Below are 25,856 nucleotides of genomic sequence, written 5' to 3' on the forward strand. Positions count from 1 at the left end.
GCAGCGAGATGATTTTTTTCGATTTTAGGGGCGAGAATTGACTTTCATTTTACAAGTGTTTTCGATGTATTTTGATCTCAAGAATCCGAATCTGGAAGAAAAAATGACCTATCTCTAAAATTGAGCGAGTGATCGCGAATTTTCAGCTTATTGGGGCCAAAAAAAAATATTTTATTTTATATGCTATTCTTATGTATTTTGATTTCAAAAAACCGAATCTGGAAGAAAAATTGATCTATCTGCGAAAATAATCGAGTTATCCCCATTTTTTCGCATTTTTTGGTACAAATTTGAGGATATCTCGAAGGGAAAAAATCGTAGCTCAATTTGGACAACGGATTCGTGTTCCTGAGGTCAAAATACATGAGAAAAGTGCCATGCGATCAATTTTGGAAAATAAAAATTTTTGGTCAAAATTTGAGATTTTTCCAAGGGGTACCCCTTACGATTTTTTCAAATTTTGACCAAAAATTTTTATTTTTTAAAATTGATCGTATGGCACTTATCTTACGTATTTTGACCTCAGGAACACGAATCCGTTGTCCAAATTGAGCTACGATTTTTTCCCTTCGAGATATCCTCAAATTTATGCCAAAAAATGCGAAAAAATGGGGATAACTCGGTCATCTTTGAAGATAGATCAATTCTTCTTTCAGATTCCGATTCCTGAGCTAAAATTACATTAAGATAGACTAGAAAATCAATTTTTTATTTTTGACCCCAAAAAGCTGAAAATTGGCGATAACTCGGTCAATTCTAGAGATAGATCAATTTTTCTTTCAGATTTGGATTCCTGAGGTCAAAATACGTCAGAAAAGCATATTAAACTCAATTAAAACAATGATTTATTTTTTGCTCAGAAATCGAATATTTTTTTGGTTCTTCGAGAGTAATCTTACGTATAATCAGCTCAGGAATCCAAATCTGAAGTCAAAATCATCCGCTCATGCAATCGATCGAGTAATCATCAATTATTCGCTGTTGGGAGCAGAAAAATTGTAAGACACATCGAGTGGTTTTAGTCGTAGACCCACTTTGCTTCGTCGCATCTATGCATAGAGCGAAATATTCGAATTTCTCAATTCTCCAGCAAACCCGAGCTTAGCTGGAGTCAGGTAGCCCCACGGGCGAGCGGTTTGTTGTGGAGCGTCACCTCTGCTCAGCCCCGAAGGTGACGTCTCACAACAAACCGCTCGGGATATTATCCGTTCGAGCCGGGATATTATCCGTGTTTGAGGATACGGACGGTGTATCGACCAATAGGAGTTCACGGCGAAGCCTCGTTTCGGTGTAAATATCATAATGTTCGGCAAAGTTCTGCAGCCACAATTTCGTCGATGGTAATCAACGTCCATCCCACTCGGTCTCGCTGACAGTGTCGATAGGCATTTTCGAGCTGCTGGCTACGCTGACTCCAGCAAAGCTTGGGCTTCTCGACTCAACTTCAATTTTAAGTCAAAAGAGAGCACGTCATTTTCCGATCTTGAGAGCAAAAATCGAATTTTTTTTCCAATAGGTTTCTCATGCTATTCTTATGTATTTCGATCTCAGAAATCCGAATCTGATTGATTTATCTATAAAATTGATCGCGTTATCGCCGATTTATCGATCCAAAAAGTGAAAAATCCAGGATATCTCAACGGGAAATATTCGTAGCTAAATATGACCGAAGGATTTGTATTCCTGGGATAAAAATATGTTGAAATAGTTTTTCGCAATCGGTTCTATAGACTATAAATTCACGATCAATCAAATCGTCATAGTCGCCATTGGTGTTCCTGCAGAAAATACAGGAGAATGAAGAGATCGGTACACCGGAAAAAGGACGTAATAAAAAATCGCGCAACCGAGGACGAGAAGTTCTTTGGTGTGAAATGTGCAGGACTCGGGTACGCCGTCCCCTAATGGGCAAGCATCTTCTGTCCCATTACCACTGTCGAGTAGCTGGCGGTATCCCGCGAAGTCCCGAAGCTTGTGCTTTCCTGCTTAACAACATGGCAAACGTTGTCCGCCAGTGTCCTTTTCAGTGTGCAGGCTGCCGATTTTACTGCAACACCGAAGATACTTTCCTGAGACACTGGCGATCCGAACTTCACATCAATGTTCACCAAAAAGTGAGGATCACGTCTCTTCCGATGATGTTACTCACCTTTGCGTACCCTCGTTTATTCATTAGCTTTTTTCTTTCTCAAGATCTCGGGGAGCTTTCGGTGTACAGCTTGCAATTTTTGGTGCGAATCAAACCCTGAAATGGAAGTTCACATAACGAGTTTCAGTCACGGTCAGGCAGTGGCAATGTTGAACGGTTCCGTGCCGGTTGTCATAACTCGGCGACGTCACCTTCCTTGCGAAACTTGCGGCCAACATTTTCGATACAATTTTCAATTGATGCAACACGTTTCCGAGACCGGTCACACGGCCGAAACCGCATCCGATGTTTACCAGTCAAGAATTAACTGTCCGTACTGCAGTCAAGTTTTCCGATCACCGATAGCTCTTCAGAGACACCAATTGTCAACGCACGTCAAAAAGGACCAAAACTCCGACCTCAAACTCTCTGAAAAAGCGGAGCCCTATTTCTGCTCCGTCTGTTCGTTGAATTTTCCCTCACCCGAAGCTGCCGTAACGCATAGAAAAACTCCTAGGCACAAAGAACTTGTGGCGATCAGAAAAAACGAAGAGAAGGGAATACGGAAACAAAGAGAATGTCCAAACTGTGATATTTCGGTGGCAAATTTAGCGGATCTCAAGGAACACCGTCTTCACTCACACCCTGAACTCTGCCACAGGTGAGTAACTTTTTTCACCAACGAAATCCGTTTTGAATCTCGCAAAATGTTTTCCTATTTTTTTCCCAACTCCGCAGATGTCCGCGATGCGGAAGGACTTTCGCTCTCCCGCAGGATCTCGCGTTGCACACCAGAAAGGGTGAATGCAACGCTGAGGTGAATTCGGGTGTCGAATTCGAAGGGATCGAGGTCGGCAATGAAAGAGAGGAGGTTGTTCCCGGCGATTGGAGGTGCGAGAGGTGCGTTTACGCGACAAATTCTCAAGCAGAATTCATCCACCACGAGTCTCTGCACTCGGAAACCCTTCAGCAGAAGGGAGACGGGGCCGAAATTGAACGTCGCAACTTCCGATGCCCTCTGTGCCACAAGTCGTTCAAGAAGCAAAATTACGTGCTCAGACATTTACGTATTCACACCGGGGAAAAACCGTTCCCTTGCCCGAGCTGCAAGACCCCGTTCGCCAGCAGGGCGAAACTCAACGTGCATTTGATCCACTGCCAATCGGCTTCGCCTTTGTGGGTCGACGAAACTGGGAGACACAGAAACTACGTTTGCCTGGAGTGCGACAACGCTTTTTACACCAAGTGAGTACACGTGAAATTCATCGATTTCCTTGTACCCGCGCGTTCGGGTAATAGGCGCGTTATTCGGGTGGGTTGAATTTTTACGTCGTCGAAAAAAGGACCAAAAATTTCTTCGTTCATTTTTTTTCATCCCGTTCGTGCGGTGTGTAAAACCGTAGATGCGGGCTGGTGCAGTTGAACCATAAAACACGTTGAGGCAGAACCTACACCGCTGGTTGGTGACTAAAATTTAACCGCATGTAGATCGCCGTAAGCGTATATAGCCGCTGTTTTTAGCTAGTGCAGTGTTTTCAGCAATGTTTCTTCTCTGGCTTATAAATAAACGAACTAGGTGCATTTAGGGGAGTAGGATAGAAGGGGGAAAAACGAAGAAAAAGAATGATAAATAAATGGAGGCGACGATAAACGTGGGTAAACTGTCCGGTGTGCGAAAAACGTGAGGAAACACTGGAACCGGTTATATACCGAGTGGTAGAAGAGTCCTCGCTGCATAACTATAAAATAAAGGACCCGCGGTTCTACGCCTATCTTATTTTTATTTCTTTTTTTTTTTTTTCTCGCCGCAGAGAATTTTCCAACTGGAAAGACCGTTCACGTTCGCATTAACTATAGATCGATCGTCCGCGTCGAGGAAACACTCGAGGAAAAATATTTTATTTGCCTCTCATTTAAACGCTATATACCGCGGCGACGTACCTTACGCTGTCGGTGTTTCGGAACCGGAAGACCGGACAGGGCAGCGGTCAGTGCAGCGCTAAGTGTCGAGGCGTGGGCGAACCGACCTCTATAAAGCAACTCTGTTAACACCTTGGTAAGGCCGCGTGCGAGGCAAACCTTTACCAACGTGTAGCTTCGTTCGAAACACGTACAAGTCTCTGCCTTTTTTTTTTTATATCTTACCTACACCTATTCATTCACGGCGGTGTAGCCGACGGTTTTATACCGAAGAGGGTGATAGTCGCGGTGAAAGTGGAGAGAAGAAAGGCGAGAGCTGAGAGGAAAAAATGAGCTCTCGGAATACACGAGGGTACAGATATCGCGTGCGCTACTATGCGGACGGACGATTCCCGTGAACTCGGTAGCGATTGGGGCACGTGTCCGAAACACCTGTTCCCATTTTCGACACACGTGACGATTTTGGAAGAGAATATTTCCAACGGATTGTCCCTCGTTGAATTTTTTCCGGGATCGCGAGGATCGCAGCGTTAGTAATTATCCGGAATCACGACGTCCGCGGTTGGTATTCGCGTCGCTTCGACTTATACATCGTTCATAATTTATTGGGAATAAAATTTTAATCGCGATCTGTTTCAATCTTACGGGTTCGAGTACGCGATGCACGCCACGGATATTCAGGTATCTTCTTTCGCTTCTTCTTCTCACGACGCGGTAATTAATATTCTCGAGAATATCGCGGGTAATTGATCAGTATACATAATATTCCCCGTTAGAAATAGTAAAACGTTTACGACTAATCATTCAACGTGAACTTCTTTTCAATAATTTCGAGAATTCCGTAAAAACCGTTAACGGTACGGAAAATAAATCAATGACGAAATTACGGGGCGAACGAATCACCGTGGGATTGAAAGATCCGAGCGGGAGCGCACGCCGTGTTTTTCAGTAGTGGTGGAAGGAGAACGTCAGACGAGGTGGCGAACGGCGCGCAAATGTCTCGTCACGGGGCAGAGGCAGGGGAACGCCGGTCCGAGCGACGCTCCGCGAGGCGTCCGGTGTCCGAAGAGGAGCCATTCGTTACCCGGGGAGCCCGAGGTCCGAGGGCCCGAGTCCCGTGTTCGCGGCGCGGCCAGGGCGATCCTGGAACGGAAAGAAAGGAGGTAATTACGGGACAGGCAGCGGGCGGCGGGCGGGACGCGGGAGGTACGAGGCAGAAGAGGGTACGGAGTGTACGGCGGAGGCGGTAGGCAGCCCGCGATCCCGATCCCATTTCCAAGAATACGCTCGCGGCCGCGATGTATGCGCATATTCAAGATGGTATGTTACATACGCGCTGCTGCACCGGTGACCGTACGTTTCGCAAGTGCCTACGCGCGTTCTCTCCGCTGCTATATTTACATATATGGTCCTCACCGTGGCGCGCGCGTATCTTTTATCTCGGACTGCGGTAATGGCGTCCGCCTCCCGCGCCTTCAGTTTCCTCTGGCTTCTTTCTCTCGTCTCGCGTCCCCTTGCACCCGCGACGGAAGAAGAAGGAGCAAGCGGCGGCGGTAGCGGCGCACCGGGCCGAACATCCAGTAGCCACGCTCGAGTTCCGTGCGGTTGCCGCAACTCTTTTCCTCCCCCTCCCCCTCCCCCTCCCCCTCGCCCTCCCCCTCGCCGCCTCCCTCTTTCCTCGTGCCTTTTGGTTTTTTATACCGCGCGCTCCGCGGACCGCATCAGTTACGTCTGTCCGCGCGCACCCTTAAATACCTCCGAATCCTCGACGGATATTGACGGTGGTGTGCGTGTTCCGTACGATCTGCATGGATCGAGACAATGCATCCTATACGGCTCGCCGGCAACCGACTCCTCTCCGGTATTTCCAACGCCCCGCGTAGAGCGGTATATCCTCCTCGTTCTACTTCAACTTCTCCTTCCTCCTCTTTACCGTGCCGATCCTTCGCCACCAAACCGTAGTCCGCGGGGGTTGCGGGGGGACGAGGGGGTAACCCTCTCCCTTCTCTCTTCTTCTCGTTCCGTTCCGAACGAACAGGACGGAGGCACGCGGCTGCTACGTAGCCCTCCGCGTGTTCGCGGTACACGGATGTATACGGATACGCGTACACGCGCGCGCGAGGGGTGTGTGTACGCGGGGGTCACATGCACGTACGGGTTGTACGCGTATGTCCTCCCCCCCCCCCCCCCCCCGTAGGTATAGTTATACCGCCGTATATATATATACGCGGGGCGGCAGACAGTTTAGTGGTGACCGCCCCGCTCGCGAAGTCCAGTTGTCCGGTGAAATATTGCGATTCATAAAATAAAACAGGCTTGCGGTCGAGCCCGCGGAGGCAGAGTTGGTCGCCAACCATTCTAACCATCCCGGCGATCCCGGTAACCCACCCCTTTACTCGCCAACGAGTTGCCCCCCCGCTGAAGCGCCGCCAAACCACAGCCATCGCGTCGCGTCGACTCGAAAGTCTCCTAGAATCGCCTCGTATCGCGTCGCGTTGAGTTTCGTTTATATTGCGTCTCCCTTTCAAACTTCTGGCGTGCTTTTATATCGGGGGTAGCTTTACGCCGCCACACCACCCTCTCCTAGCGATACTCTCGAAAACCCGCGGCAGCGAAACCCCCTCGTTGCCGTACGCGGTTCATTGCCTCGTGGCTGATAAAAGAATTCACCACCCCCCCCTTCCTCGTGAAAAGTAACCCAGATATCGAATTATTCAAAACATATTACACACCAGCTCTCTTCAATTTCGTCATTTCTCGCGCGGAGGAATGAGAAGAAGAACATTGTACATCACACCCGCGGAAGAGCCATTTCTTTGTCTTTCCCGCAAAGCTTAACCGCGTGCGGTTCGTTCCCATTTCACACGAACGGAGGGGTAAAGATGCGAAGGTGAGGGGCGGGTGGTTCTCGAGGGTAGGGGGGGGGAGGGGAAGTAGTCGTTATGAGCGTTGCAGGAAGGCGAGATCTTTTCCCTTCCTCGTTGAAATTAGCTCGCGACATGTTTATTGTAAATGAATCCCACTTCGGGCTCAGCGAGAAAGCGCGGAACGAGGCTGACGGAGCGCAGGGTGGTTGCGGGGGAGACGGAATTGTGGGAAGGGGGTTGGAAAAGGCGGCGGTCGGGGGGACAGGGGGTTAGTTTCGCGCTTGCGAGGGTCCCGATTTATGCGACCGTTACCGAGCCCTCCGGCGCAATTAAGCCTGCGTTATAATATTGTTGTTTATTCGGAGAGAGCTCACCACCCGATCCTCTTCGCCGCCCCCCTTCCTCCCCGTCGACGTACTCCTAATCTCCCTGACGCGGCAACCTCCCCCCCCCCCCCCCCCTTCTAGCTTTCACACCCCCCCCAACTTTCCTCATCTATGCGATCTTCCGACGCCGGAGCCCCGCCCGTCTTACAAAACTCCGAAGGACGAAATCGTCGGTTTTCTTCTCCTCCTCTCAACCCCCCGAACTACACCCCCTTTTTCCGTCAGCCACACTGCAGTTGTACTTACCGTGGAACGTAACACCCATCTCCGTTGTGTATGTTCGTGGGGTTGTACACGTGACTGTGTCCGCTAGTCGCGAGGGGTGTTCTTCGTACGTTCGTTCCTCGGTATTTGCAGTTCGTAACGCGGCAAACAGCGGAGAAGAGCGCCGGGACGCCTGCAGGACTGAGGCTTTGATTGGCTCGATTAATTTGAACGTGCAGCATTCTCGCCTAGTCACGTATCTCGGTAATGAAATGGCCTTAAGCTGAGTCTGCAGTACGTAGCTTTCTACCACCTCCGAACCACGTATACGCGTTGTATTATACCGGTGTACCCCGTGTAACGTTACAAGGCAAACACACGAGCTTTTTGGCGGCTCGTGATCCTAGTCACGAATTCGCCGCTGACAAAGAGTCGTAAGGACAAAAAGAACACAAATTTTCCCAGGGCTGAACTTACGTAAACGCGTTCGAAGAGGAGAATGCGAAAAATATCGAAAATCGCGAAAAAACTGAAACAGACGTATACATAATTCGAGGGAGAGGTGTTTATTCAAAAATGTGGCAAGAGGGGGTGGGAGGGGTGGGAGGGGTGGGTGCCTGATGTGTTTTCGGGCGTATAAACGGATATGGATATGGATATGGATATTGTTGGGCGTATTTTCCGTACGCGTGTAACTGGCAAACGGTTAATACGCATCCCACGCGAGTCGACACGCCACGCTTCCAACCCCCTAGGGAAAGATGTAATCTACGCCTCCCCAACCTAATCGTTGTCAGCCCGTGTGTATGTACCCTGGGCTCCGCAGCAGCTCCAACAACCGCGTGCCCAATTAGGCAGAGGCGCGATTTCGTACCATACACGTACAGCCGTACGTACGTACGTATGTGGCGCAGTGGAGGACCATAATCATCCACCTGATACCGATCTCTGCGACGCGCGGGACCTACGCTCCTTTTTTCCCTTTTTCTCTCTCTCTCCCCCTTTCTATTATTCGGCAAAAATTGGCGCATGATATTCTCATTCTCTGTAAAAATTTTCGATCCTCCCAACTCTTCTTCTTCGCTACGTAAGATCGCTGGAGACGCGATCGAATAATTGCGCAAGTTCGATTGAAAATTTTCAACCGTATCTCCTCTCCCGTCATTTGTGATATGTGGATACGGAAAGACGTGCATATTTCAGTTTTATCTCTCTCGCATCTGAGAAATATCGTAGAACGTGTCGATATGGATTACGTTGAACGCGATAGGGTTATTTGTGCCGGTGAAGATTGGTGTATACCTGTACGCTTGCCTGTGTGGGTATAATATATACATACATATTATATATATATATATGTACAAAAGTCGGGATGCAGGTGCAGCGTGGGACGGACAGACGTACGAGCGGACGGAGGTGGGATTGAGTTATGACAGCGAGTGCACCGGGGGGGCCAGAAAGGCGGGTTTTATGCATCCTTCTTCTTCTTCTTTCTTCTTCCTCTCTCTCTTTTCGTATTCTTTATTCCACCGCGGAGCATCTCTCCGTTCTTTTTCTCGTTCTCAGAGACGTTGCCGCATCTCCGTGGCGGTGAAGAAGTCCAGGAGGAGCTGCCCATGCATCATCTCGCGGGTCCGGTCCGGTTCGACTCGGTTCGCCCAGCCCCCGTATCCGACCTATCCCGCAAGACCGACTGACCGTCGCTCATATTCTCGATACCACTCCTCGGGCGATTCCTTGCCACCCACTCGTCCGTATAAACCCGATTACACCCACACCGGCTGCCCATCGCCTAGGATATGACCTAGCTCAACCCGACCCCGCTTGAGTCTTTCGGAGGTGAGCGTTCCCTTCTCTCGATCCCCCTCGGCTTTTCGTATCCGCGATCGAAACGAGCGCTCGAATTTCTAATTGTCGGAAAAAATCGCAGGCTTTTAAAAATATAACTTCGGCTAAAATAAAGGTGACGAAAGGGCGAAGAAATGGGATGGGGTGTGGATACGGTCTTTTACGACTTGGCGCCGAGCGGGGATCCGAAAAGTCGTAAAACTGAGGCCGCTGCTGCTGCTGCTGCTGCTGGTGCTGCTGGTGCTGCAGCATCGAAAAGTTAGCAACGTCATCTGGGTGGCGCGCGAGGTCAGTCATTGCGGTTTCCGTATATTTGACCTCCCGCGATAAAATAACACCAGGTGAAAGAAGTTCGAGAACATTACGTACCGTTTCTTTTCACGACTGTTATTTTCATTTTCATTTCATTTATTTTTTCTCTCTCTCTAATTTCAATTAAACTCAATTCGCTTCTTTTTCACCGCCAGACTTTCTCATTCCACGGATCATAGAAGTTTTAATCATCGATCGATTTCTTGAATCGTCGTAAAAAAAAAAAGAAAACCACCATATCCTAATATAATTGAATGTCCTGAGAATAAATTTTCGGGAACAACCGTCTCCCGAACGAATATTCAGCCAATAAATCTATCTCCGATCTCGTTTCGATAATATACCTGAATCAATTTTCTCCGTACGATTTCCGTCAAGTCGACCCTTGACCCCCCAGCATCGAGGTCATATCTCTCTTTCACTTTGTCGTGACCCGCAACTTATTCGCGTTGAGTAACCGAGGCGGTACACATGTATACCGCGGCGTACGGGCAACAGGGTTGATCCATGCGACGGGGATAACGTAACGTACTTTATAACGTAACGTAACGTAACGACCCTCGCCTGACCCTTGGAGATTGGCTTCGTAATAATCGAAGATAATAGAAGCCCGTCCCCGAGGCTCGACTCGGAGTGAGGAGTTAGAATATACGTTACATACGTCGAGAAAACACATAAGAGAGAGAGACCAAGTGAGATTCTCTGGAAGCAAAACCCTATGGCATAAAGCGGACTGAAGCGGATCAGTGAAGTCGGGCATGAACCTGGCATGAACCGTCCCGCGAGCGACCGGTCATAAATACCTCAGCTCGCTCAACCAATTAAAACAAATCATTTTAATGCGCAACCTTTTTAATTAATGCCCACCGCTCGCTTCTCCCCCTACACAACCCATCCGAGGAACCGACCAACCAACCGACAGAACGACCGAGCAACGGTGCATCCGTCTCTAACAAACGCTACGTCTCCGATCCACGCGTTCGTAGACGATGCCATTCTCGAGAAAAAAATCGCGTCAGACTCGAGAGATTTTTTCTTTCCTCGTCGTTATCTTTGTCTTTTCTATTATCTTTTTATTTCGTTACGAATTTTTTTTTTCAAAACAGATCGTCTCGTTTTCGTATTAGATTTACCACGGACTCGCACACGACGAGTTCGTACGCGTATAACACAGGTATATTTACGGTGTTATCGACGAATACAATATAATTAACGACTGGATTATACGTTCGAATATTACGTTCGGTTATATTTTACGCGTTGACAGTTCAAAGGTAAATTATTTAGAGTGACCACATCCGGTTGCTCAATATGGCCGACGTTGAGTTAACGGCGTCTTGTCACGCCTGCGACATTCCAGCAAGAAACGAAAAAAAAAAAAACAGAAAAAAAAAAAAGGATAAAAGTGGAAGAGATATAGGTATGAAGAAAAAATCTAGTATATGAAAAATAAAGGAAGAGGTAGGCATAATCGAAGAGGGATAAAATACGATAATAAATAAAGAAGGAACCGTCCATCGCGTCAATAATTTTACCGTTTGTCATAAAATGAATATTAACGTGACGGTTTACTGTCCGTTTTTGGCCTTTTCCATTACGCCTATATAGCCGTTATTATTTTTTTTTTTTTTCATTCTTTTTTTATTTCCTAATTATACAAATTCGACTCTGAGGTGAAACACATCCGAAGATGTGTAGTATGATGTTTACGCGTCTTCTTGATCCTCGGCATACGCAAACGACCAGGTGTATCGCCACCGGGTCACTCTTTACACCAAGATAATAACGTGAGTAAAGAGTTGCCTCTGTCTCGACTCAGGTACAAGCGCGAACTCGAGGCAATATATCAGTTTTCCCTCGTACGCAATTAGAAGATGGTCAGTTTTTGTAAAATACACTAAAATTTCTCCTCGCTCGCGGTGGTGTGAGTCGTCGAAAGAAAATTCAAAGTTCCAACAAAAACCAAAACCATTTTTCAAGGAATAATCATTCGTTTTTCCAATTTCAGGCACGCGTTACAGCAGCACATGCTACGTCATACCGGTAAAAAGTACGTATGCGGTTTACCGGGATGTCCAACGGCCCTGAGGACACCGGGAGAGCTCAGGACGCACAGGGAGCGCGTTCACGGTGATCCTGAAAATGTGAAAATTACCCATCGCTGCGCTGAATGCCCGTACCAAACGACGTCCGCCGCGCAGTTGAGAAAGTAAGAAAAACAAGAGAGCTTTCATCAATAATTTTGCCGGATTGATCGGTAATTAAATGAAACATCAGCTAACGTTGTAACGCGAATACGTATTATGCGGCTCGGAATAGTTGGAGATTCGGCCAGCTGCGAGGGACGTGTACTTTTCACTCGCATGTTATTTATTTAATTTCGTAGCGGTAACTCCGCATAAATACGCCATTAGCCATGCACTGGTCGTTCTGTGATTGATCGCTTCACGGAAGTAGAGAATTAATTAGTCCCGAGGACGTATATAGACTCCGTGCACATGCAGCGCATAGGTACGTACGGTATAACCACCGTACGTACGTACCTACTTCTCCTCCTCTGCCGACTAAATTTACCACTTACCGACCTGCATACCGTGCAGGTGTGAAACGCGACTACTATATAACGTCGCTTATTACCGCAATTAGGAATCCTGAGGCGATACTCATCCGTTTCACAATTAAATTTTTTTTTCAAATTCTACTTCGCTTTATTCGTTCGCTTTTTTTATTTTTTTATTTTTTTGTCTCTTCATTTTTCTCGTCTCCCGAAATCGTGGAAGACGTCGGAGTTTTATTTACAATACGGAGATCGATGACGAAGAAAAGGGTTTCCCCGACATCACGTCGCGTTCGCGATTATTGCTTTTATCGTTAGTCCATGAGATCCACCTGATCGCGCACCTGGTCCTGTCCAATTAAGTCGCCTTAATCCAATTGGCAATTGCTCTGTAACGATGCGGGTATACGTATATATCCCGGGGATTGCTGCCCGACGTACCAATCAATCCCGTTTGACATTTGTAATTATAAACCTTGTACGCCATCGGTTGCCAATTTTTTTCCACCCCTCGATCCTTTATACGTTCATCTACGGATAATCGCGGACATCCATTTTTTAAGAACGATCGATCGATCGATCAACCGCTTACCAAGAACGATATCACGTTTGACGTTAAATATCAGAAAATCCTGAATATTCGCAGTTTCGGGTAACCGAATGATACGTGAAGTACACAATTTATCCACCTGTGTTACCGGAGGGTATAAGTGTCTACCTGGTAGGCGTAATATTTCATCATGAATTGAGCATTTATAGAACGCGCGGTGCAGCGGTACGTACCGTCGTTCTGACCAACGCAGTAGTCCGTCCACTCGAGTCGCTCCTGTGTTCTCTCTCTCCCTCTCTCTCATTCTCTCTGTACAGCGAAGTAAATCACGAACCATTTTAATTAAACGTGTCACGCATTTCGAACCTGATATACACCTACTCTTGCAGGTATATACGTAACGCATACAAATCCGTAGGGATTTTGTAACGGGGAGTCCCTCCGCTGCAGAGGGACTGAAGAACGAAAGAATAAAAGGTAAAATGAAGAGCGAAAATGAGAGGATAAAAAAATGAAAGTAAACGTTTTACTCCTGTTTATTACGCCCTATAGAACGTATAATTCATAATCACTTGCTACGCGACTTTAGCTATGATAATAAACTTCTCTCCGCTGCACGTGGGGCCCTTTCATACTCACCCATATACCTTATACCTACCTGCAGCTAGACTAATTTAAAGCGAGTGCAGGAGCGGCAGCGGCAAACGCCTATAGGAGAATCGGAACCTAGCCGATTACACGCCATGGTGGTGCTCTCATCTCTCCACATATGCGCTCGTTATACCTACTAATCGTAAATCTTACGTGTTAAAAGTTATAACTGCTGCAGGAGCAGCAGCTCCGCCGAGTTCTCGCTCGTTGATTAGCGCTGTAGCTGGCTACGGATAGTGAAAATTATACATAGATATATATATATACAACCGACTTCTGCAAAAGCGGAGAGGCGGTAGCTTCGCGTCTATAATCGCATAATTCGCGCGATGGATCAATCCGGGTACCGCATACTTTTCGAATCTATTGAAACCAAAAAGAAAAAAGAAACAAATAACAGACGACGAAGGAGACGAAAAAGGAACAGAAATGAATAAACAAATTATGCTTGATTAATCAACTGTGTGTAATGTCCATAATTTATATTCGTATACACAACTTCATCTCCTCGGACATGAATATGTATTAAAACCGGACCTACGGACATTCCTCATTCATTGAAGAATCGGGTGACTGAGATCTATGATCCGAAGCTCATTTTTGGTGGTTTTCAGATTCTGGAAGTCCATCTTCCGCTCGCATGTTCGTACCGTATCGGTGGTCGTTAATTACCACGTAAGACGCGAGTTGAAAGAAAAAAAAAACAAAAAAAAAAAAAAAAAACCCCTCCGAGAGAACAAATCATATATTTTCAGATTTCTCGATTATACATGTAACGTCCGCCGAACAAATCGAGTATCCGGGTAACTACTGTAATAAGTATAAATTGAAATTAAACTAAATGATTTGACGATCAATTAACATAAAACGACCGAACATGCGAATATTCAGACCGGTTTACGACCCGGTGCCATATAAATTTCAACTCATATGTAGTAAAGTGTATTTAATTATGCGAACGCATCTGTTTGCCCGATTGTTTTCGGAGGATCGTCTAAATAACCGTTGATCGCTACGACCGAAGACGTGATTCCTTTTTTTTCACAGCCATCAAAATCAGCGCCACAGCGGAGAACCCGATGGGACGGCGGAAAATGTGATCGGTGCAGCTGCCGATGAAACTGGAGGTACGACTAGCGTCTCGAGTGTCGGTGGTTTCCGATGTCCTTATGCGGATTGCCACTTCAAGTCCAAGCTGAAATCGCACCTGAGGAGGCACCTCAGACTCCATACGGGATCCCAACCCTACAAGTGCGCCTATTGCCCCTACGCGAGTAACAACTTTGTGAGTATTGAATTCCTCGCGTCATTATTTCCTTCGGTTCGCGGATGAAATTCATTTCGGCGAGGTACGCGAAAATGCGCGAGTCGAAGAAAGTGAGAAAAAGAAATGACAGAAAAACCAGTCGAAAATACGAGTCGCGGACGGGAATATATAAGAGGATGAAGAATTAAGAGCCATTAAACTTTCAGTCAACGTTGAAAAGGTATAACGGCGGTATACGGCGAAAAAGGAAAGAGATATAATATTTTATGCGTTTGACGTCCTTGGCGACTTCGGGGACGGGCGTAAATTAGATGGCTCGAGTCTTAACCACCTTAATGTTTGGACCCGCAGTGCCGCGAGAGATAAGATAACGAGTTAATTGTGCTTCGTGGCGAATGCCCACACACCGCACCGCGACGTAGGGCAAAAGAACGCGAATGAACGAACGAACGAACGAACGAACGAACGAACGAACCAAGAAACGAACCAAACCAAAGAACGGCAATCATACCGCGCACGTCCAGTATGCTAATGCTCTTTGAGGGCTTCGTTGCGATGCCCGCGCTGCACTGCGGCGACCATGTCTTTTTGATAGCGACATAAACTCGATCCGGTGGCTCTCCTCCCTTTTTTTTTTTTTTTTTTCTCTCAATTTCTTTTATTTTCTCTCGATTTTTCGAACCTTTTTTTTATCTTACCTCCTCTCGCCCTCTTCTCCCGCATCTGTACACTCCTCATCCCACAACGATCTCTTCCAACTTCGTTTTCGCCGTAGATACAACCGAACAGATCTAGTCTGTCTGTCCTTCGTTCTCTGCTTCCGAATACGCGAATTTTTTTGTTCACCGGACGTGATAATTGTTCGATCAATTTCGATTACGATGCAAGTTGATTATGAAATCCAGGGTAACGTGACGTGATGTTAAACTCTTGTTACACAACTGGATGATAGTTGTGTGTATACGGGAATGAATAAGTGTTTGAAAATAATTTATGGTACCGGTCATCGAGCCCTGAGGAATTAATCGTATCCTCGAGACTCCGAGTCCGCCTGATGCGTAAAGTATGAGGTATCAAATTTCAACGGAAAGATCGGGAGTTCGGATATTGTTATTCCGTTAACGACTAGCTCCCGCGTCCCTTTTATTCCGATATTAATTACGCCCGGAAACAGCGAAACGCGAAACATTCGTTTTCGTACATGCGAGTAATCGTTGTGCACTTCTACTAATTAGCCATTCTCGATATAGGTGATTACGCCGCTCGAAAGCCGCGTCTGCGTATCAACGTTACTTTTCCACCCTCGGTTAAAAAAAGCCCAAGGTTCTTCGGTAAAGGATCGTGTGCAGTTTGAAATTTAGGTGACGGCGTAGCCCCCGATCTAGCTGCAGATCAATAAATACATAAATTTAGTGTCTCGATCCGAAAGCGATCCCCGGGATATAAATTTAATAAATTTCATCGCGTAGCGGTGCGCCAGGTGTAACGAATATCGCGAGCGTTCTTCGAGGCTGTTTGCTCAGTATTTTAATAAGGAACGTGGCACGAGCCGTTTAACGGCTCCAACGTACGCTGCGTCAACGAGATTACAGGAAGCCACTTTCCTCGCCCTCGGGTCGCGCATCGCCCGATTCTTTCAAAGCTCTTTCGCGTGATTTACTCGGGGGTGAAAAAAATTCCATCCGCACTCGTCTCGATTTCGCACGGTGAAATAAAAAAATTATTATCTTCGATTCTGTTCCCTTGTGTATTCGTAGCGCGGTTCGCGGGGGGACGTACGTCGAGCGAGGACTGCAACGGCGAAGAAGCGAATCTTTACGACTGCTTGCATTTACTCCCTTGTTTCATATGAGAGTCGCGTTAAGCACTTAGCCGTGTCGCTCTTCGAGTAGTATAAGGACGCCTATATCCTACTTTGAAAAGGTGTGTGGGACGTAAACGCGGCTCTGCGCTGCGAACTATCTCTATATGGTTCAGGAACATCGCGAACTGCGACGAAGAAGGGCGACCGTAGAAATTACGACGATGTTGGGCCTACGGGCCTCACTCGCACTCGAGTAACACATTCGTTATCTGCTAAATTGGAATATTTACCGCGTTAATTACACTTTATGTACCGGACGCTGACCGCGTCTTGTATGAACCTTTTGTACGATTTCTCCAATTTTTCAAAGAACTCCACGGTCAGTTACATACCCATACCTACGTACTACATTGAAGCATTTTCAGTCGCGTTTATTATCGTCCACCACCTTATACCCTGCGTGATCATTTCTTCGTCATTCCTTTTTTCATTTCCCTCCACGTCACCCGGCTCTGAGGATTCTCCACTTGGTAAGAATGATTATCTTCGGCTATATTTTCACAGGATATGTGCAGATTCTTGTACGCGAGTGTGGGTTGGGTGGGGTGGGATTCTCCCGGTGGATTTCTTTGATAAATTCAATTACGTTTGCAGATGGAGTCACGGAACAGCCGTATAACGGAATCTCGTTGACCTCCGGTACCAAACGCTTTGGGAACACCCGCGATAAGACTGTTTTGAATATCACGTACGTTCATATATGTAATATAACTGTAGATACGAAGGCTTAAAACAGGCAAGATAGAAGCAGCTTTGCTGAACTGGCGGAACGCGTGGATAGTCCTCGGGTGTAGCTGTACATAAATGAAGGGAGGAGAGCCGTACGGGATCGGAACAATTCAGCTCCTGCGGGATAAAGCGTAGAGCGCGTGCGAGATTTTTATTTTTCATTTCGTCCGCCGACCCACCCCTCTTTCCTCCGACGCAGCGTTTATTTATCGTTTTTCACCTCGATTCCTTTTTTCATCTTTGTCTCGTTTCTGTGCAGGAGAATCTTCGGAAGCACATCCTGTCGACGAGGATTCATCCGGGGAAGACGATATACGAGTGCACTCACTGCGACACCTTCCGTACTAATTTTTCGCGAGAGTTGAAAGCTCATTTTCTTCAGGATCACGAAGAGATCTTTCCGAGCGCCGAATCGGCAGCGCGGCAAGTCTCGGCGATGTACAATTCCGAGCCGGATACGTCGAGCCTCGTTTTACAGAATGACGACGACGACCAGTCGTCCTTGTCTCGTCGTATTTCGTTGTCGAAGAGTGAAAATATCTAGGGAGGAGTAGGGATATCGTTAATTACAGAGTGACGCTGAACGTGGAAATTGGAAGGCGTATCGGTTTCCCTCTTATTTATCTCGTATGAAACGACGACGACGAGGACGAGTGACGCGTGTATTTTGAGAAATGGCGAGGCGTATCCCGCGTATCGTCATAAAATCGGCAGACGTCTGCATCTCTTTCACTCGCGCCCGGGTAACCGCGGGACAACGAGTTCGAGAAAAAGTAGATATTCGTCTTTGGTTTCGGTTTTGTGGCTTCTGCTCGTTCCGCTGCCGTTGGAATAATTTATCGGCTAATTAAGGAGGATGTCCTTCATTACGAGCGCCAAGCTGAGCAGCAGTCACCGCGGCAGTTCGCGCGGTCCGGCATTATTTGGCGCCCGAATATTTACGACTACGTCCGTCGACCGGGTCGCCCCATGGCTCGGTTACGGACGCCCGATGCCGAATCCCCTGCCCGGTTGACCGTTCCAAACTGTTGCAAGGCCCTGTAATGATGTGTCCGCTGTCCGACGATCGCGGTGTTATACCGATTCAGGTCTCGGAGGTGGAATTTCCCCCCCCTCAACCCCGCCGCAGAATCCTCGGCGGAACCTTCTTACCTGTCTCTTTCTTCCCCCCCCCCCCGTTATTCCCCCCCGTTCAACGAGTCGGGGGCGAAATACAGGCGAATGGTAAATCGGTAGATCGGTAAAGTCTCGACGCCGAAGAGACACACGGTAAACCCGTGGGAAAAGGTGAGACAAAGGTGTCCCCGCCATTACATGGATTGTACCTTGGATATGGCGGGTATACTCAGGTATTCGCATACTCGTTTACTCTTTCTATTTAAATTTTCTTCTCAGACGCGGGTCCAACGCCTTCGATATAATTCAAGAGGCGATCGTACGGCAAATTTTTATTCCAACTTGACGAATAATTCGCGTACGATGCGGACTGCGCGAAAATTATCACTGGCGATAGGTCGTAGCGGTCGGCCGTAGAGGCGTCAAGGATAAATGATACTTTTTACGATCGTGATCGATGAGTCAAAATTAAAATCAGGTTTCAACATTTCTCATTTCAAGAGGTTCGCGTGATGAAAACGATGATGGTGTATAAAACTGCGAATAAAGAGAAAAAGAAAAATAAAACAAAATAAACTACATCGTCTGATTTATATCAGCACTTCGAATCCTGAGGATTTCACGTACCGTATACCCTGCGTACCTACATACCCACCTGGACATCGATCCGGCGTTTATACGCATATTACGCACGAGGGAAACCTCGTCGCTTTACGCGCCATATTTACGATATAAAAGCTAACGGTTGACGCTAAAAACAGCAGCAGCTGATCACCGACTCGGTATGATTTTTTTCTTATTTTTTTCTGTAGATATACGGATAATTCTCGAGCTAAACTTACGCAAAGTTATCTCGCGATAGGGAGGGGGGGGGGGCATATTTAAAGTACGGTTGAAAAATTAAGGAACAAGATCTCTCCCCGAGGGGGTGCGGGGGGCGTTAAAAAGGCGTTATGGCGCAGAGGACCGCGAGCGGGAATGCGGAGTCTAATGAAGATATAAAGACGTCGAGTCCCGAGGGAGGGTGTAGCCCCTGAAGGAAACTCCGCGCGAGGAGAGCCGCGGAGTCTCCTCGAGGTTTGCAAGGATCACACTTCTCATCCCTCACGAGTAACACAACGTAAGGTATACCCCCGACCCCCAGACCCCCAGACCCCCCCTCGGCAGCTCTGACAACGACAACGACGACGACGACGACGTTACCAAATTCTACGGATTTCATTCCCCCAATTACACCTGGGAAATTTGTCTCCGCTGCAAGAACATCTCGGTACCCCAACTTGACGGTTGCAGATGTCGAGACTGCGGTAACTTAAATATATTTCACTCCGCACAAAGGGTGAAAATTTAAGCCTCCCGATCGATCCTCCCTACGATTTTAATCGTTTTCTCTATCTTTCGCCCTTTTTTTTCCGTTTTTCGCATTCGGATTGTCGTCGTGCGAGGAGGAGGCTGGGGGAGGGGGGGGAGGGAGCTGCATCTGTGCGACTGTTTATAGGAGGAGCCGCGATGTTTCTTGTTCCTTTTCTGGTTCCTGTTTTCTTCTGATTTTTTTTTCTTCTCTTTTCTCTCTCGTTGTTTTCTCTTTCTTATTTCTCTTCTGCTCGGCTAGTTAAGGAGAGATTCATCTTCCGTTGGATGGACGCTTGCGTAAGGTAGGGGGATACAAGGAGTTACTTGTATGCGTAAATACCAACATCTATGGACTCGTATGCAGTAGATCGTGAACACCGCGCGTAGTGGGCAGGTACTCCCAGGTTGATATATGCGGTGCCTCGTTCAATAATTAAGATGGCCGCTTATATACGGCGAGAAAACTCGCGAGGGTGTACCTTGTACCCCGCTGCTCTCTCTGCGTGACATCCGATGTATTCCTCGCTGCAGCAGTCTAGATTTAGATGAAGATGTTCTAGCGTGTATATCATGCCCCTCCCCAACATCCAAGTGGCATAACTTTCCTTTTAATCGTCTTCCGATTGTTTCTCGCTTTTTTACTTTCGTCGAAAAATCCACGGCTATCGTACCACGCCGCACGTGTATGTACACCCCACGTGCGTTAACATATAATAGACGCGATGGGATTATTCCCATGGAATTCTGACGCACGTATACGCGAGGTTTTAAATTTCATCGCGCGTAAGTGTGTACGGAATTTATACTTTACATGTCCGCGTTCACATCGTACACACCGTCTTATACTCGGAGTTTTTTGTCCCCCGAAAATATGATCGGATGGTCGGTCGCCCTTTAATTATAAATTAAAATGATTTACGACTCGTTTAAACTGTCCGGGCATTAATGCGACGATACAACTACTTCGAGATTACACTCGATTTACATATTTATGGCTAGTTGTATACATGCAATCGACGTGTACGGATACGTGCGCACACTTATTCACGGGGATAACTATCGGATGCCTTCTCGACTCCGCATTGCGGGCAGCGACATAGAATAAAACCCGATGCACACCCCTCCGCAGGAAATAACAAATTTCAACGAACATTGCGGTATGGGATAAGCGCATTAATCCGCATGCGGTAGCTCCGCGCGGACGTTATTATAGGTATGAATTTTATTTCGACGCGTGTACGCGTCGCGTTGCGTGCGATTGCGTGGTAGCCATCGCCGTCCGCATAAGTGACAAATTCAATTTACCTCGCGTACTTTCAATTACACATAAATAATTTATTCACGCCTGCCGTTACGTATAAACTTCTACCCCCGCGCAGCGTTTATTGTTCCGTCCGACGTCCCTTTTTTACATCGCGGTGCGAGAGATCCATAAATCCATAAATCCGGGTGTTGCAGCGAAGGCAAAATGAAGTTCATTTTTTCAAACCAATTCGAAACGCCGAAACGAAATTGACGGACGCATCCTTTCGAACGTTTTTATTATTTTCCTTTTACGACAACATGGCGCCGCGGCGTTTCTCCGCAAGAAAAGGAATAAGATCCCGGCGACGAGGTCTTCACCGGGGTGTCTGGATAGGTGACGGTATGAATAGTGAGAAAAAAACCGAGAGAGAGAGACCTCCGACTAGAAAGAGTCGGAGGTAGCCAGGTAGGGAGACGAGGTGCGTGCGAGTGGTAATTCGCGTGTATGTGGGTGCATTTCGGTGTTAAATAAATCCACGCGCGTGTGCGTGTGTGTGTGCGCGCGCGTGTATTCGTACACACGAAGCGTCGGTCGGAGTAGGAAGAGAGGGCTCGGAGGATTGATGGGCATCGCCGTAATGCCGTTTGTGTGTAGCGGCCGCGTAAGCGTCTCTCGCCTTACAGTAATTAGCTCGACAAACGCACCAGGCCAGGCCATCAATTGCCGGTAAGGTTTTTCGCTCGCGGTCTCCCGTATCTTGAATTAAAGATTCGATGCCTCCAGCTGTCCTGTCCGCGTGCACTTCACCGGGAATGCAAATATATTCCGGTGTCTTTTGAACACGGTACTCTTATCGAAATACCACCGTACATACGTCCCGTTTTCCAAGGACCGCGCGCGATGCGGACCGCAACGACCGCGACAACGACGTCGGGGGGGACCGGGCGGCCCCGCCTCTCCACCTCGCCTCTAGGTATAAAAGGTAAAAGGTTCTTACACGTCCTGTACGACTACTCGCGCTCTGAAACTTATCCCCGTCCGCGGCGCGCATTCGAATTAAAACTCCTTCAAAAGAGGAAAAACCGGAGATGTGTGTTAAATATATACATCCTCTACATATCCACCCGCGCGCGTAATCACCTCTACCTTTTACTACCTATAACCGAGTTGCGCAGGTAAACTCCGAGGCGGTATCTCTCGCAGCCCCCCTGCTGCCGTTTCTGTTGCACGGCGCGGCACGGAGCTCCGGTGATGCTGCCCTTCGCGTTGCATCGGTGCCGCCCGTGAACCCCGTGCTCGTGTTCCTCGCGTTTAATTGGACCGATGTACCCGATATTCTCGACTCTCCCCCACAATGCTGCTACGGAGATTCCCCCCTCTTCTCTTCCTTTTTCTTCTCCTCCTTTAAATTCATTTATTTATATTTTCCTCTCCTCATTTCACGTACACTCTTATCGGAGCGTATGAGATTCCCTTTTAACTTTAATCGCGAGCGTAAATATTTGACGTTTTTATAAGAGGGATTTTCAGTACACGGTACGGAGGGTGTGGTGTATAAGAGGGGGTGTTAATTCAATTAGCATTCGGAGTTTAAATAGTATCTCTTATACCGCATATTATCAGAAGATTGAAGCCGGGATATCCTTGTGCGGTCATATATTAGCTCCGTCGTACCCGGGATATTTCAGAAGAAGAAGGCTTCCTGCCTTATATTCTCTCCGACTTTCTGGTTATCCGCCGCTCCGCCGCTAATTAGTCGGTAACCGAGCGAGTAATATTCAAAGAATTAATTACCCCGAACAGTCATGAACTAGTTAATGCTACTCGCGAGTCGATATTAATCGTCTTCATTATTATTCCCACCATACGCGCCTCCTTCTATCTCTCCACTCCGTATTAACGTCGCTAAATCTTTCGAGGACCGACTTATCCGCGTGTCTCGTTGAAAAACGAGTCGCCGTACCTCACCCGATCGACGGGACCCACTGCCGATGGTCAGGTGATGGGGAATATCTGAAAAACGATACTCGATTCTGTAATACATTTCATAAAATGTTCAGGTATTTACAAGATGATTGTATTAATAAGGCATAAATCGTCGAGGACTACTTTGATTACGTGTATACGTATACCTACGAATCTACATAATATGGTATACATAAGCAAAGTACGACTGCTATTACCGGGGATTCGAATAATTTACCTTTGGGATCGTAAAATAGGTTGAGACGGCAAAGTTGCAACGGCTGCGCCGGTGGTGCTGCTGGCATGGTTGCTGGTTCAGAGAAAAGCAGCGAGAGCCTATACGGAGAGCTGCTCGTAGGGATACGGTATAGATATACATACGCAATCTACTTGATCTACACGATTTATGGATCAAAGAGAGTAGACCTTGGCCAAAGTTCACCTTGAACCTTGAGTCACTTGAACGAGGGAAAATCTCTGTCACGACTCGCGCTGCATATAGTATAGTGTAATCCTTGCGGACCCGTAGGGGAAGTCTACCTACAACACCGTGTACATCGAGAGCAGCAACAGCGGGAGCAGCGGCGACGCGACGCTCGCCGTACCATCGCGGTCGTAATTATCGATACCCACGGATTGACCAAAATTAGTCTGCGAGTCCGAGAGATTTACAGTCAGCGATGTTAGATGCGAGATATCACTGGCAGCCCGTTTCGAGTGGAGGAAGAGACGAAGAAAAAAGAAAAAAGAGAAGGGCGAAGGGCGAAGGGAAAAGGGAACGGGGAGGAGGGGGAGGAGGAGTGCATAGCTGGTGAGGTACCGATTCGAAGGGCATACAAAAGGTGTAGTATGCACACAATTACATATATTCATACGATTTCTATCTACGACTTCGTTTCGTTTGTTATTTCGCTTTGGCTGGTATTTTACCTGTATACCTACAACGGCAACGAGCGGTTCGCCAACTTCCCTCAACTCATTAAAAGTTACTCTATACCGTACTATTCGCTACACATACGTACGTATTGTAAGTATACTTTATTTTGCGCGGGAGTAAGAATACCTAGGGAAGATAATATAACGGCGAAAAAAATTGGACGATACAAAATTTACTTTATCCTTCTGTTGTTCGTTCCCAGATCCTCTCAGGATATCTCTCGGTGGTGCATGTGTAATCTACACATACCGCACCGAGGGGACGGTGAACTATTTTCGAAACTAGAACGGAAAAGGATCGAGGAAAGAAATTGAGTAAACCGTGTGCGAAGAGTTAACGACTCCTCGTTTTCGAATTTCAAACTCGTGAGGCGTGAATGGAAATGAGAAGCGAGCAAAATTTTTCGAATTTGGCAACTAATTTTCTAGATAGATATCGCGCGTTATTATTGCGTGCAAACGCGCCAGACGGTCGCTTGGTATTTTCTTATATGCTCCCCACGATTTGGCTCGGGGTTGGGGAAGAAGGGGGGCGGTTGGGGTTCGCCTTTCGCCGAGGTACCTCGCCATATTACGGAAGAGGATATTTATGATTGAAACAAATCAAACGTTATCAAGCATACCGACGCAGCGATAAAGAACACAGAAATACGCTGAGGCATTCGCTGTTTCCGCTATGCTTCCTTCCCTCATCTCGTCGTCATCCTCACCTTCGAGCTCCGGCTGAATGTGTATTGATAATGTTTGCTGGAAAATTTTCTTTTTCCAAGCAGTATCTGAGTCAAAGGTACAAAAGAGACTTTTTTTGAACCTTCGTTGTTGCAGTGATTTCTTTTGAGCATAAATCGGCGTTCAGAAGTAGCTATGGGTTTGGAAGTTTCGCTGGTTGACATTTAGATGGCTTTCCATACTCGTGGGATAGCTAACACTCCGAGCTCCTATACACAAATGCCTACCCTGCATGTTGGCATGTATACAAGGGCGTATACATGGGGAGTATATTAAGCGCCTTGGCCGGGTCTAATAACGAAAAGAATTCGTGAAACGTCGACTTTTTATTCCCGCGGGTGTGGAATAGATATAGGGTGGTATGTCCACCTTTCTTTTTGTCCGTTCCTTCCCATTCCCTCCTTTCATTCTCTTGGAGACGCGAAGCTGATGTAGAGCCATCGCTGCGTGCATCGTATGGATTCGTTTTGGATTCCTTATATTTTATCCTCCATCTTGCGAATCCTGTTCTAAAAAGTTGATGACCAACGAGGTGAAACGAGATGAGCGTCGTGTTTCTAATTTCGTGCAGCGAGATGATTTTTTTCGATTTTAGGGGCGAGAATTGACATTTCATTTTACTAGTGTTTTCGATGTATTTTGATCTCAGGAATCCAAATCTGAAAGAAAAATTGATCCATCTCTAAAATTGACCGAGTTATCCTAATTTTTTCGCATTTTTTGATATAAATTTGAGGATATCTCAAAGGGAAAAAATCAAAGCTCAATTTGGACAACGGATTCGTGTTCCTGAGGTCAAAATAGATAAGAAAAGTGCCATACGATCAATTTTAAAGAATAAAAATTTTTGGCCAAAATTTGAGATTTTTTCAAGGGGTACCCCTTACGATTTTCTCGTAGAGATTCTTATGTCGAAATTGCCTATCGACACTGTCAGCGAGACCGAGTGGGATGGACGTTGATTACCATCGACGAAGTTGTGGCTGCTGAACTTTGCCGAACATTATGATATTTACACCGAAACGAGGCTTCGCCGTGAACTCCTATTGGTCGATACACCGTCCGTATCCTCAAACACGGATAATATCCCGGCTCGAACGGATAATATCCCGAGCGGTTTGTTGTGAGACGTCACCTTCGGGGCTGAGCAGAGGTGACGCCCCAAAACAAACCGCTCGCCCGTGGGGCTACGCTGACTCCAGCTAAGCTCGGGTTTGCTGGAGAATTG

The 25,856-nt window shown here is 47.0% G+C and overlaps 1 protein-coding gene across 2 annotated transcripts in view; it reads left to right on the forward strand.

Annotated features, from left to right (window-relative positions):
- The window catches only part of LOC105693593 (zinc finger protein 624), a 34,828-nt gene extending 15,848 nt beyond the window's left edge, over positions 1-18,980 (forward strand). For both annotated transcript variants that reach the window (XM_020856725.3, XM_048654447.1), the window contains 6 exons: positions 1,785-2,114; positions 2,194-2,789; positions 2,867-3,373; positions 11,674-11,874; positions 14,471-14,708; positions 17,543-18,980. In XM_020856725.3, coding sequence (XP_020712384.2) covers positions 1,785-2,114; positions 2,194-2,789; positions 2,867-3,373; positions 11,674-11,874; positions 14,471-14,708; positions 17,543-17,827 — 2,157 coding nt within the window. In that variant the 3' untranslated portion in view covers positions 17,828-18,980. The remainder of the gene's footprint in view (positions 1-1,784; positions 2,115-2,193; positions 2,790-2,866; positions 3,374-11,673; positions 11,875-14,470; positions 14,709-17,542) is intronic.
- Positions 18,981-25,856: the final 6,876 nt, after the last annotated feature.

This window comes from Athalia rosae, chromosome 4, assembly GCF_917208135.1.
Source record: "Athalia rosae chromosome 4, iyAthRosa1.1, whole genome shotgun sequence".
Classification (NCBI taxonomy): Eukaryota; Metazoa; Arthropoda; class Insecta; order Hymenoptera; family Athaliidae; genus Athalia; species Athalia rosae.